This window comes from Archocentrus centrarchus, chromosome 20 (genome assembly GCF_007364275.1).
Source record: "Archocentrus centrarchus isolate MPI-CPG fArcCen1 chromosome 20, fArcCen1, whole genome shotgun sequence".
NCBI lineage: Eukaryota > Metazoa > Chordata > Actinopteri > Cichliformes > Cichlidae > Archocentrus > Archocentrus centrarchus.
In genome coordinates this window covers 27,471,750-27,486,402 of record NC_044365.1, presented here as the reverse complement: position 1 = coordinate 27,486,402, position 14,653 = coordinate 27,471,750, and the positions used below count along the sequence as shown (strand labels likewise).

General features: G+C 41.2%; 1 protein-coding gene across 1 annotated transcript in view; it reads left to right on the top strand.

Moving 5' to 3' along the window:
* stau2 (staufen double-stranded RNA binding protein 2) overlaps positions 1-14,653 on the top strand; it is a 117,768-nt gene that overhangs the window by 55,257 nt on the left and 47,858 nt on the right. The window contains exon 12 of the mRNA XM_030756793.1: positions 6,588-6,943. Within this exon, the coding sequence (XP_030612653.1) occupies positions 6,588-6,943 (356 nt within the window). The remainder of the gene's footprint in view (positions 1-6,587; positions 6,944-14,653) is intronic.

Here is a 14,653-nt window from a genome sequence, read left to right as displayed (position 1 = left end):
TACATTTCCAAAAAATAAAAAAAATGCAGGAATTCTCTATTAATTTACTACATTATGCTGAGATTCATTCACTGAATCCAACATGTATACAGCCTGTATGCTGTCAGTGTAGGGGATGGAGATCAGCTCAGATAGCTGTGAAATACTGGGTTGCATCTTTGTGAATTCAGTTCATCAGCACAAAGCAGTAAACCTCAGAGCAGCAGCACCAGCTCTGCTGATCACAGCCTGCACACCAACATCATTTACTGGCGCTCACAATAGAAAGTTTTGATTGTTCTCCCCATGCAGAGCCACTACAGCTGATCTTAGGGTTCCTCCAGCTTCTGAATCCCACTGTAACCCCTGAGTATCCTCAGGTTTGTGTTTAGGTGGAGACACAGTCACCCTCTACTATGGAGGACACAGAGAGCTGTGTTTAAATTCCCTTTCACAGTTTGTGTCCTACATAACAGATTCAAGCTGAGTGCATTCATTAGGATTAAAATTTAGATTGGAATAACATTTCTATTCTCATGTATTATTTTATATTATTACAATAATATGTAATGAGGTTCAGTTAGCTTTACAGAAAAATAGCAGGTAGAAACGTCCTGCAAAGAGCTACTTTTACTTTCTTACTTTGAGTACATTTCAGAGCCTGTACTTTTTTACTTTTACTTAAGCAAAGATGTTGAACAAGTACTTCAACTTTTACCAAAGTATTTTTTCACACAAGTACAAGTACAGAATGTCAGTACTTTTGCCACCTCTGCTAATGGCTATGTTTGTGCAATTGTGTTGTAATTTCTCCTAGCCAAATTATAGTGCACCAGGTAAATACATACACTTGGAAAATTGAGAAATTTAGGTGTGTAATATAATAGATTCTAAAAGTGTAAAATATTTGTTACTGTTGGAAGAAATGTAAAAAATGTAAGCCTTTTCTTAATTGTTGAAGGTGCAGAGTAAATACAAGGAAAGTTAAATAAATACATAGTAAAAGTATTACAATGTATTTCTAATATGGTTAACCCAAAATTTCCTGAATCCCTTTTAGAAAAGTAAATGATTTAATAAATAAATAAATAGGCAGAGAGCTTAACCCCCTCAATGTTGGACCCAAAGTTATGCCCTTGCAGACAGATGAGCAAAGGTTTGCAAATAGCTGCCATCTAATTTATAAAAACAGATTGCCAACATGTTGCAATCATCCTGAGTCACTGAGGAGCACAACTTATCTGCCAGGCTGCTGAGTGCCTACATCATTTTGCAGTTAAATTGCTGTCCTGCAGCAACTATGTCACTATTTGTAGAGGAATTTCTGAATTTTGTGTCAAATCAGTGAGGTTCTGTTTCGACTGAATTTAAGTAGTTAATGTCAATTTTTGTTGATATAGACATTAACAGATTTGCAACAGAAGGCAACAGCTTTGCTATTTTCTGCAATTTATCAGTGTTACTCACTGTATTATCACAAACAAATTGTGTGTAACTGCCATCTTGACCCCATTCAATTGCAGACTGATAGCAGACGGACTCCATTTTATTGCTGTTTTATCACATCACGATGCACCACAGTCACTTTGAAGATATCAGCTGAATGCGATTCATTGCAGATCTGGTCCCCATCTTTGAAGCAAATGTTTCAAATGCAATGAAAATGGAAGTTCATTGCATATGGTTGCAATAATTTGGTCGTGCCATGGTCTTCCCTTGTGTCACTGTAGCACATGTAAATATACCCATTTTCTCAAATGAACGGGAGAATGAGGTCATCAAAGCTACCCTTTCTCAAGTGTAGCATGCTTATGGAAATAATCATTGATCAGTCTGTGGCACTGCTCAGGTGTTATGGGAGCCCAGGTTGCTCTGTTAGCGGCCTTCAGCTCTTCTGAATTGTTGGGTCTGGCATATCACATCTTCCTCTTCACAATACCCCATAGATTTTCTATGGGGTTGAGGTCAGGTGAGTTTGCTGGCCAATTAAACCAGGTCCTTAAAGCAGGTACTGGTAGCTTTTGCACAGTGTGCAGGTGCCAAGTCCTGTTGGAAAATGAAATCTGCATCTCCATAAAGTTGGTCAGCAGCAGGAAGCATGAAGTGCTCTAAAACTTCCTGGTAAACGGCTGCGTTGACCTTGGACGTCAGAAAATACAGTGGACCAACACCAGCAGATGACATGGCACCTCAAACCATCACTGACTGTGGAGACTTTACACTTGACCTCAAGCAACATGGATTGAATTTCCTCTCCTCTCTTCCTCCAGACTCTGGGAACTTGATTTCCAAAGGAAATGCAAAATTTACTTTGATTGGAGAACATAACTTTGAAGCACTCAGCAGCAGTCCAGTCCTTTTTGTCTTTAGCCCAGGCGAGACGCTTCTGACGCTGTCTCTTTTTCAAGAGTGGCTTGACACGAGGAATGCGACAGCTGAAACCCATGTCTTGCGTGTCTGTGTGTGGTGGTTCTTGAAGCACTGACTCCAGCTGCAGTCCACTCTTTGTGAATCTCCCCCACATTTTTGAATGGCTTTTGTTTCACAATCCTCTCCAGGGTGCGGTTATCCCTGTTGCTTGTACACTTTTTTCTACCACGTCTTTTCCTTCCCTTCGCCTCTCTATTAATGTGCTTAGACACAGAGTGTCTGTGAACAGCCAGCCTCTTTAGCAATGACCTTTTGTGTCTTGCCCCCTTTGTGCAAGGTGTCAATGCTCGTCTTTTGGACAACTGTCAAGTCAGCAGTCTTCCCCGTGATTGTGTAGCCTACAGAACTAGACTGAGAGTCCATTTAAAGGCCTTTGCAGGTGTTTTGAATTAATTAGCTGATTAGAGTGTGGCACCAGGTGTCTTCAATATTGAACCTTTTCACAATAATCTAATTTTCTGAGATACTGAATTTGGACAGTGGGGATCCTTCCCAGGAGTGGCCCGGCCTACCAAAATTACTCCAAGAGAGCATCAACAACTCATCCAGGTGGTCACAAAAGAACCCAGAGCAACATCTAAAGAAGCACAATTGCCTCAGTTAAGGTCAGAGTTCATGATTCAACAATAAAAAAGAGACTGGGCAAAAATGGCATCTATGGCCATGGGTTCAAATGTAAAAACCACTGCTGACCAAAAAGAACACATCTTGATGATCCCCAAGACTTTTATGGAAATATTCTATGGACTGACGAGACAATAGTTGAACTTTGTTTAGAAGGTTTGAGTTTTGTTACATCTGGCATAAAACTAACAGCATTTCATAAAAAGAACATCATACCAACAGTCAAACGTGGTGGTAGCGTGATGGTCTGGGGCTGCTTTGCTGCTTCAGGACCTGGACAATTTGCCGTAACTGATGGAACCTTTGTCCTGCTGCAAAAGAGTGCACTCAGGACAATGAGTCAAAACACACCAGCAAGTCCACCTTTGAATGGCTCAAAAAAACAAAAGGAAGGGTTTGAAGTGGTTTAGTCAAAGTCTGGATGCAAATCAGATTGACTGAATTTTGGGGGCCAAAATTCCTCCACAGCGATATAACATACTCATTACTAGCTTATTTTTAATGTTATCAGCTGACAACATTAGCTGGTAACATTAAAATGTTAGCTAATGTTGTAGCAGCAAAAAATACTAAAACACCTTCAGAAAGTCTTTCAAAACAACCTTTTTTAAGCAAAAACTTATAGGGCTGATAAACTTGTGAAGACATTTCTGTAAACAGACTCACAAACCCTTGCTAGCCTAGTGGTGTTAAACCTGCAAACAGCCCATAATGCAGCAAACTGCAGAAGGCTGCATATCCGTAAATTATGCAATTGGACTGTATTGCATAATTTTCTTTTGGCCAAATATAGTGACATATAAGTTGGCAGATGTTGTATCCTTCCTTCCGTTTTCAGCTTAGGTATTGCGGAAAAGGACATATAGCAGGAAGGAACCCTTAAAGTTGTATAAAAAAAAGTTTATTCTATTTAAACCATTTTAGCTTTAATTTGTTGCATATTGACAGCCCCCAAAATGGGTTAACTCTATTTTTGATATTGTTCCATTTGCTAGCCTGAGGTAACACAGAAACAATTTCCTACACATTACAAATGCTGTCATTGACCAGCTATGCTCCGCACAAAGAATGTTTCTGCGTTATATAAGGCATAGTGGGTGAAAGTAGGTAAATATGTCAAGGGCTGTCTATTTATCCCTCTGTCTTTCTGTTCCCAGACAAAACACACGCACCTCCGGCACCTACAACCTTCATTGTACTCTTAGTGTGTGTGTGTGTGTGTGTGTGTGTGTGCGTACGCTCCAGTGTCCTTTGCCCTAGGTAAGCTCTGGAAGGCATTGCTACAACAAACAGGGTGGCTTAGAAACAGGAAGGGAGCATAAAAAGAAAGCATAAGTAAAAGTAAGAGGGTGATTTTTCTCCCTTCTAGTCCCATGGGTCTTGCAGCAGGGCTTTTCACTCGAGTTGCCACATTTCATTTCCTGCTGTTCATATGTGTGTGTGTGTGTGTGTGTGTGTGTGTGTGTGTGTGTGTGTGTGTGTGTGTGTGTGTGTGTGTGTGTGTGTGTGTGTGAGTGTGTGAGAGAGAGCATTGTGAGCATGTGTGAGCTATGCGAAGGTCTTGCTCCACAGTGGTGATTTATAGCGGCGGGCTTCGGCCCTATCTGTTTTCGATCAGTCTCATGCTTGGCTCTGGCTTTCCTCCAAATGCTCCCCTGGCCCACCGGACACCGAGTCTGGGTGGGACCCCTCTGCAACTGCCTGGAACCGGTACCACAAATAAGCCTTCCCTACTCCTTCGCTCCCCACTTCTCAGGCTCTGCCTGCTTCTCTACTGCTCTCCCCTTTCACTAACTTGCTCTCACTTTATGTACACAATTTCACAATCACTGTCCAGCATCACGCACAAACATACTCAGTCACTCTTGCTTATTCACTCTCACTGTCTCTCCTCCATTGTCTCACTCTTGTTGTTTCTTGCTCTCACGCTCTCACTTACCATCTGACACCAGCTTAAAGTACTCAATCACATGCAAACATGCACTGGGCAGTCACAGAAAATCACATGGATCAAATTGACTGCCCCCCCCCCTCCCAAAATACTCTTTGTCCACTGCTGATGTCATGTTGGCTAACACCTTTCATTTTTTATGATTCTGCATTCAGATTGCAGAGGCCTGCAAATTTTACTTGTGTAAATTCAAATTAAAGTTGTCATCATGATTGGGAGGAGGGGGGAAAATCCTAGCAGTTGTGTCATTGTTGGCAAGGGGCCATTTGTTGTAGTACAAGCAATAAGTTCTGGATTTCACTGCTGTTTCCTTCAGCTTTTCTGCTGCTCTGGAAAGGAATGCAAACTTCTTTGTTCACAATGGGAAATACTGTCAGCGGGTTCCCAGAAACCTTATACTAGAGTAAGCTACAATTGTGCAAAACTCTGTCATTGTTTGTGTGTTTCTGTCTGTGATGGTAAATGTTAACTGAAACAGGAAGTGGCCTGTCAGTCAAGTGCTCGCTCCAACGCTTTCTCCCAGCTGTCGGTCCATATGCACACACAAACAAGCCCACAGACATACGCACAGACACACAGACAGCTGGTCTTCCTGTCTCTGGTGACCTTGGCTGGGCTTGGAGGCTTCGCATGGGTTTCACATCCACTCATCCCCACATCCTCTTCCATCTAAACAAGCTCCCAGCTCATCCTTCTTCTTTTATCCTCTCTTTATACTTCCTGTCATTCTTTTAATGCTTCATACTGCCTCCTTTCACTTTCACCACGGCCACAAAGTAACATTCGTATTGAATCACAACACATGGGGGTTTCTTGCTTCCACAACACTTTCAAGTTAGTGATATCAGAGTCCAGAAAGCCTTAAAATGGTCCTGTTGCGCTCAGCTGGCTAGAACTACAATACGTCTTGATTGAGCTGTGTCCAGTTTCACTTTTTAGATCACAAAGGTTCCTCAATATTTCCAAAATAATATAACAAGAACCTTTCTCTAAGACTAAACTTCCTTTGAGGTTCTGGTAGGTCTATGTTTGAAGAGGCATAGTAAGTGGAGCAGGATGCTCATGAAGTGATGGTGCTGTTTCCCATCAAAGATGAAGTCATAGACGCTCTGTTGATATTGGTGGATGCTCCGTTTGTGTCTCTGCGTTTGTGTCTCTGTGTTTGTGTTTGAGAGTGAGAAAGAAAGAGGCTGTGTGTGTGTTTCCCAGTAGATGCTTTGATAGTGGTTGGACCTGCCAAACCACAAGTAACTGTCAGCTGCGATTGGCGATGGAATGCCAGTTTAGGAGCTCACACTTGTGCACACACAAATGGACACAGTTGGGCACCCACATAGGCAAACTCACCCTGGTATTGCCTTATTGTGAATGGCCAAGGAATCTGCATTCATGAGATTTCAACACTTATTAATGAGAGTCATAATAACTCTTTTCTCTATTCTGTTTTCCCAATGTCTTTCTTTTATCCCCTTTTTGTCTTTTTCAACTCTTTCAACTTCTCTTTATCTCCATTTATCTGTTCATACTAACATCTTTTTTTCTTTTTTAAATCTCTGTTTCCTCCATTCACCTCCCTCCTCTCCTTCTTTTTTCACCCCTCTAGCCCAGAAGGGTCTGCTCCACCTAAGCCCAGATGTCTATCAGGAGATGGAGGCCAGTAGAAAGCAGGGTGGTAGTGCTCCAGGCCCCGGGAGCACCAGTGGCAGCTCGGTAAACTACATGCCATCCAAAGACATGGGGCCCTGCTCTGCCCCGCTACCCCCAGGACACCCTCCTTATTACAGTGGCTCATCTTCATCACCCAGCCCAACTGCTACCATGGCCCGGGAGCTGCTGCTGAACGGTCAGTCACCCACAGCTGAAGCCTCACTGCCCATGAAGGGAAAGAACTTGGCCTGTGGTGTCTCGGTGCAGCCAGCACAGCAGCTGGACTATCTGGCACGCATTCAGGGCTTCCAGGTAAGATGCAAAGAGGTGGACCTCTAAAATTTCTGTAGATCTAAAATTTATACAGTAAATAGTAAGTGAACATATTATATCCTACTTTTGCAGTGTTACCAAACTTTGTTAATTGCAATAATATGGGCAAACTCATCAAATATGTCACTGATATTTGAAAGTACCACAGCATAGTTTGAACAAAGTTCAAATTGGGCAAACTCATTTGGATGGGAAAATAAAGGCAAATGATTAAAACAGCCATTCTGCCCATTATAAACTCCCTTCACAGTTCACAGATGTTCTGGTTCAAAATTTAACCAACTTTAATTACCAGGGGTTTTCCCGCAAAAGATGGGTTGTCAGATGTTGTTTTCTACTGCAGAGCAAACAGCAGATGAGATGATTTGGACAGATCCTGATGCCTCTCATTTGTTACTTTTTTTTTGGTACATTCTGTTAATATTGGTTGCTTGGTGAAGATTTAAACTGACATCTTTTCCCCCTTTGCATTTGGATAGGCTTAATAATTGAGTAGAAATGTAACGTAACAACATACTGTTTGCAATCTCATTAGTTGTCTGACAATTTTTGTTTCCTTTCCATTGCCCACACTCTCAGATCTCAACATGAAGCTTCTTAATGGCTCAGAGTCAAATAGGATGGCAGCCTCCTTGCTACTAAGCAAAATTGGTGGTTGCCCAGTGATTGCATTGAATTTTTTCACATTCAGTGACTGATTGCAAGTAGTTGAGACGAGCAAATGGTTGCAAGTAGTTAAGCATACAACACCCTCAATCTTTGGGCAGCTACTTTTGATCGCAGAATGATTGTGCAGATCACCTAGTGGTAGGCAGCCTGTCTCCAAAAAAATCAAACGCAGATTTCCAACAAGCTGCAATGAATCTGAGTCAGTCTGTAGTGAGTGAGCGCAACCCATTTGCAGCAATAGGGGACTTGGCTCAACCAGTTGCCAGTTGGTTGTATTTCAGTTATATTATAAAACCAAAGTTGCCAAGCGCCTCTGTCATTTAGCAATTTTATTGCCATCCTGCAGCAACTACGTTACTATTTGTGGAGGACTTTCTGTTTCAGATCTATGAGGTCCTGGCTGGCTAGACTCTGAATCTTAGTAGTTAATAGGAAATTCTGTTTAATGTGAATTTCTGCCTATGTAGATAGCAACAGATTTGGGACTTTTGCTTATTTATTAAAGTTAATTGCTGTATTATCACAAGCAAATTGCATGTAATTGCCAACTTGTTGCCAACAGTTGCAGACTAATAGCAGACTCACTGTCTTGATGCGCCAAAGTCACATTAAAGATGGCAATTAACTGCAAGTTGTTGCAGAGCTGATCACCATCTTTGAAGCAGCCATTTCAAAGGCAGTAAGATTGCAAGTATATCGCACACTGTTGTAATAATCTGGTTGTGCTGTGGCCTCTAACCACCGTTTTCCCTAGTGTCACTGTGTCATTAAGTACAGTCATTTTGTTCAATATCTATAATTAGTAATTATCAAAGCAGCAGAATTTTAATAAATCAGGATTTTCCTTTTAAGTAGTTGCAGAAGTCTCCATGATATGCATTGTTTCCCATTTATTCTTCTTGTGGAATGAAGGCTTATCATGCTAACTGGCAGACAGAAAGCACATATGACGAGACAGATGTTAGCGTGACCATGCATAAATATGATCATATACATGTGCGTACGCATTCAACTCTGCCCAGATTCTTCTCCCTCTAGACCACTGCTCCAAATAAAAATGTGGTCTTGGGCAGCCTCTACTTTTATAAAGAAATTTGCACAGATTTTTAAAAAATCGAAACACGGTTTTAAACTTTGTGCTGGAGGTTGTGCACAGTGTTAGAGAGTCATCAGAGCGGTTGTCCTAGAGCACAGTGGGACTCTTGTGTGGAGTGTAGTACTTAGAACTGCTTGATAACACCCTATCCATTTTCTGTTTCTCGCATTATTGGCAGGCTGAGGATTTAAAGCTGGAACTAAACCTCACAGGTGTTTCTGTCAGTACCAGACTGGACACACACATACACGTGCTCTTAGGTGTCTGTGCGTCTAAGAGGGAGACAACCCGGTGTCTGTTTTAATCTGTGCCGGCCAATCTGCTTGCACATACCTCGACACTGATACCAGCGCCTGTTCATTTAAGCTGCAGATGCTTTTTATCAGTTTGAGCGAAAACATTTTATCTTAACCTGCTGAGGGTTCCTTTGAAAGGTCTTTGTTATTGCTCTGAGCCTTCCTGTGTGTGTGTAACCTGAGAGAGCTGTGCTGCCTGGCCAAGCCCAAACACACTTGTACATATGCGCGCACGCTCACACACACACACACACACACACACACACACACACACACACACACACACAGCAGGTTCTGTTTAGTGGAAATGGAAGAGTTGGGCAAAGCGTGTGTGTGAAGTTTAAGTTGGTGTTGTTGCCAAACATTACAAACTATAACCCATTTCACATCGTTGTAAATATATTTTTGTCTGTTCATCCTTCCATGCGTTTCTGTGAAAAAATATACAAACCATAATCAGTATACTCACATATTTTCATGTGCTTGTATGTTTGTGTGTGTGTGTGTGTGTGTGTGTGTGTGCATTTCTTAAGTGAGGAATTCAGGCTGTAATTGAGACACGCAGACAATATGTGTTCTATTGAGGGGATGTTTCATATCATGTGGGTTTGTAATGAGAACCTCTGGTTGCTTACATAGCCATGCTAGGCAGGCTTTTTAAGGCTTATGTATTCTTATGTGTTTTTGTGGGCCAAATCACCACAGCTTTCAAATGTTTTTGCCAAAAGCTGCACTTGTCTGCTTTTCCAGTGGTCACGTAATGTGCTGCTTTGTGTTGAGCCATCTTTCTGTCAACCAGACACAGCAACAAGCGAGCAGTCAGATCCACATTAAGATCTTTTTAGTAATTTAATATTAATCTGTTAGTTTGATTTGTAATGATTAAAAAATGTAATTATGTTATCCAAGTGAGCGGATTAGAGTAACCTCCCAGTGGTGGATTAAATCAACAAAGCATACACCAAGGACATTCTCATAGTGTCTGTTTCATCCATCCAGCGCCACAGATAAAGACCGGGGCCTACCTGCTATGCCCCTCTCTGATTTGATTGGAAAATGGCCTCTAGTGGAAGCTTTGACTGGATAAGCAACAGTGTGTTCTACTCATGCCAGCTTGGAGCAAGGATGCTGTCACTTATTCCAGCATGTTTGTATGTGTGTCTGTGTGTATTTGCTATTAATTTGGCTAGCGTGTTGTTGGCACGCTGGGTATGTGAGCTGGAAGTGGGGCAGAAACAAAAAAGAAGGCGGTAATAGACAACACATGGAACAGGATGAAGAACTGAGTGAAAGCTACGTAACAGATTCTTCTTGTTTCTCATTGTCCGTGTACTATTTTTCTTTACTTCTTCAGCTTTATTACTGTTATTATGTTTCTGTATGTTTTGTCTATTTGTAAGTGTTTGACCTTGGTAGTCACCAGTCAGGTATTGCTGACTGCCTCATATTATTAACTGTTACCTCAGTGAGAAATGAGCAGGGAAAAAAATGTAGTAGAAATATGTGTAAATCAGTGATTGATGGAGTTCTAATGATATTTTTTCCCACCAGCTCCACATGGAGCCATGGTACATATATGGACCAAAACAGATCTGCTGCTGCAGACTTGATTTATTCTGTCTCATGCCTTCATACCTGAATTTTATTTTCTAAAATTACGCAGGCATTTATCAGAGCAGCTGTTTTTGCCTGGCAGAATTTCATATATTTAAAAGTCAATAAATGAAAAAGGGAGGAGTAAAATGGACGTGTGGATAAATGTTATCAAAAGAAAAAATGTTCAAGATACTACACCTGATTAATTCACAGCAATGGGAGGTTAGGGAACAAGTCATGAAGTTACCACGCATGCAATCTACAGCACAAAAATGTGCAAACTTCCTTGAAGTTAGCACAAAATGTGCAAACTTCCTTGAAGTTAGCACATTTTAGATACTGTTATTGTTCATGAGCTCCTGGTCAAACCTGTAACTCATCTCTGACTAGGCAGGAAGAGTTGGGGCACAACATCGAGCTCTAGGTCGGCCACATTTAGAAGCATTCGCAGTTGGATGTATGATCACTTTATATGTGCAAGCGCATGCTTCAGTTCATGTTTTATGAGTGTGTATTAGGAGTAAAATGCAAGCTGTTACCCTCCCTGTGCAGACAGTTGAGCTGTTAAAATATGAGAATATCTGTTCAGTCAGATAGTAAGGCTGTCACGGAGACACACTGGGTTTCACTGTTTAAAAAAAATCAAACTTTTCAGTTCGAAGTGTAAGAATGTGCTCCTCTGTAAATAAGGCCCACTATGGTAACATTTTTCTGTTCATACTCTAATACCCTAAGCCATATTGGCAGGTACAGTGAAAGGGGCACCTCTTTTTTTTTTTTTTGGCACAAATTATAATTTACACTCCTCCTGAGGCTATGTTTTGGATTTGCAGTGGAACACATGACAAAACCACTTTGTTGATTGTAACTTAGATTTTAACCAGCCTGCAGAATTTTGAGGACCTGTATAAAGCATAAAATATTATATTGCTTTGTATATCCTAAACTGTTCACAATAAAAGGTGCATGGTAAAAAGTACAAAAATGTAACAACTCATTGGAGGGATATATATAAATATATATATATATATATATTAAAAAAATATATATATATATATATTTTTTTTTTTTTTTTAAATATATCTGATAAAGTTCTCTTGCTCCCAGTGGGCAGAGATCAGCATACTGTACTGTCATTCCAGGCTGTGTCTAGAGGAGTTGATTTGTATCTGCTGTGTCTATCAGTTCTGTCCAAAGCAATAACACAGCAGAGATATTAATCAACTGAGTTATTTTATCTAGTCACGGCAGGCTTAACTTGGGAGATGGATTTAGAAAAAATGGAGGGATGTAGTCTTTGCTGTGCTGGAAGCAGAATTTTTGTGTGTGGAAATCCCATGTTAATGAAAACACTATCCTTGGCGGGTGGCTGGTGTTGATATCCATTCAGTACAGTTCCCAGGATTTCTCACACTTACACAGTGTTTGTTCTTCTCTCTCCGCTTCCTTCTTTGGCTTTGTACAAAAACCACTTCAAATGATGCCGTCTACACCTTGTACCCAGCCCGGCAGTTTCTATACACCTCCACCCCCACCCCCCACTCCGTTCCTCCACCTTTTTCTCTTCTTCGATCTCCATTGCTCACTCTCATCTCTCTGTATCAACATCAAACGCCTGATCTGGTACAAACATTCAAAGACTCTTAACAGTTTGTTTCCAACTTCCTTGTCATCATCTCATCCTTCTATTCTCTGTTTACTCTGGGATTTACGTTAGAAAATACATTTTGGGATGGCTAATCCCTCCACGTTTGATTTCCGCGGCAGGGTGATGGCTTCCAGCTGCGCTCTGCGGCATATTTGTGTGAAGAGCGATCTTCGAAAACAAGTTTTGTCGGTGGTATAAATCAGACCGCTAATGCTGTGCTGGCTCGGCGCGCAGTCTCTGCTTACATGGTGGCCCTCTGTATGCGTGTTAGTGGATATGCCTGCGTCTGTGTGCTTGGCAAAACTGAGTGATGATGTTTTTACACCACAATCAAGCCCATTTGCAAACCTTTAAATCATATACCCTCAAGTGCGAGCGCAGCATATTGCAAATTTAAATATGCAGCATAATCGTTTTTTACTTGCCTTTGTTCTTTTGTATTTTGATAGTATTGATCATATTTCATGTAATTCTCAAAACTCTTCGGTGATAGCAGTTTTGTGTTAGCGCAGGCTTAGCACGAGGGGATCGAGGGCTTGTTGGCCTACCACTTTGTTTTGATTCAAAAACAGTTCTTTTTATTATCTACATCGCTGAGTAGGCTGTTCTCAGAAATACTCCAGCCTGGATGCTTTCATTCATTACAACTTTTTGATAATGGATTCTTTCACAAGCTACAGACAAAGTCCCGGGTGATTTGTTTTTGGTTTAATGACATAAAATCACATGATGGAAATGCCCTTTTGTGCTGTTTTCTGTGCCCACATCTCTCTGGATGTTTGATTTATATTGTGGTAACTGTGGCCACAGAACAATACAGTGTTATGATAGTAATTTATGAATGCTTTCTTTTGCTGCTTAATAAAATGTTGCACCAATGGTAGGGTTTTTTTTAGTACTGATTAGGGTTTAATCCCGGGATCCGGGATTCCCGGGAAATGCGATCAGAACCATTTCCCGTTTCCCGGGAAACGTTAGACGGGAAACCGGGAAAAAAGTCGCGCGCGTCGATTTGACTTTCAGAAAGAAAAGAAAGCTTCAGAATGTTAAATTTAAGGAAATATTGAGAGAAGGGTTCGTTTAATGCGAAAAGCATTGCTCTTCATTTCAGGCACGTTCAGCCTCCGTTTAAGGCTTCAGCCTTCATCTCAAGCGTTTTAATAGAGGTATTACACAGTTGTACTTTTTTCCTCTTTAATTTGTTGAAATCGTAGGCAATGTGTTTACCCTAAGGTATTTTGTATTATATAATTTTATATTATTATATATTGTTATATTGCATTATATAGCCTATAAAATATGCCTGCCCTGAACAATAAAGAAATATCTGTTTAACTTCGAGTGTTTCTTTTCCTCGTTTGCAGCCGCTTACTAACAATCATGGATTAGGATACGGGCCTAATGTGTGAAGAAATTATCATGAAATAGATTGCTTTAACATATTTCGCTTTTAAAATGGAGTTGAGTAAAATGTATATTTTTTAGGCTATAAGGATTGGCCAGTTTTTCAATAGACGATTCACAGCGAACCTACTTTAACCCTCAGACACGGTGTTATAAATTTGCTGTTGCCAGAATGGCAATGACCAAGTCGTAGTGCATTACTCAAGGCCCTGTGTTATGCCATATTATAGTGTAGTACGGTAGTTAACTTTTCAATGACTATTACAGCGTTCCAGACCCGTCGCTATGGGCGGGCCCTAGGGGGCCGTGCCCGCCCATTGATACGCTTGGGCCCGCCCTGGCCCGCCCACCCAAGCCATATCACTAATCAAGCTAATAATAGTGGTGCCCCCCCGCTGGATTTCATAAGCCCCCCCTTAAGACTGAGATCTGGCGACAGGACTGCAGCGTTCCACTGGTGGAGATATAGCGCAACAGATGTCGCCACGACAGCGTGGCTGAGCCTTTATCAATGCTGTGTGGAGATGAACCGTATTGTTTTGCACCAGCAGTTGTAAAATAGCTTGTTATAATTCCATGTACAATGGAGGAATATTCGAATTATATTTGTTAAGGGAGTGTTGAGGAACGATACAACACCGCATAGCTCGAGCACTCGAATGTCGAGATGTAGGTTTTATTGCGTTAATCAAGCCGACGTTGCCCCCTACTGGGCATAACAGGACATAGCTGGAAAGCTACCTCTACAATATCACAATAGGTTAAGGCCGACACAGGCTACAGAAGGCCTAATTAAAATAAAAAAATAAACAAACTTTTTCCCGGGATTCCCGGGAAATGGCTCGTCATTTCCCGGGATTTGATTCATGTCATTTTCGGGAAAAATATTAAACCCTAGTACTGATGAAACAAACATTTTTTCACCTCACTGACTCTGATAGTCCAATCCCTGTTTATCAAGACTGGTTTTATGATTGATG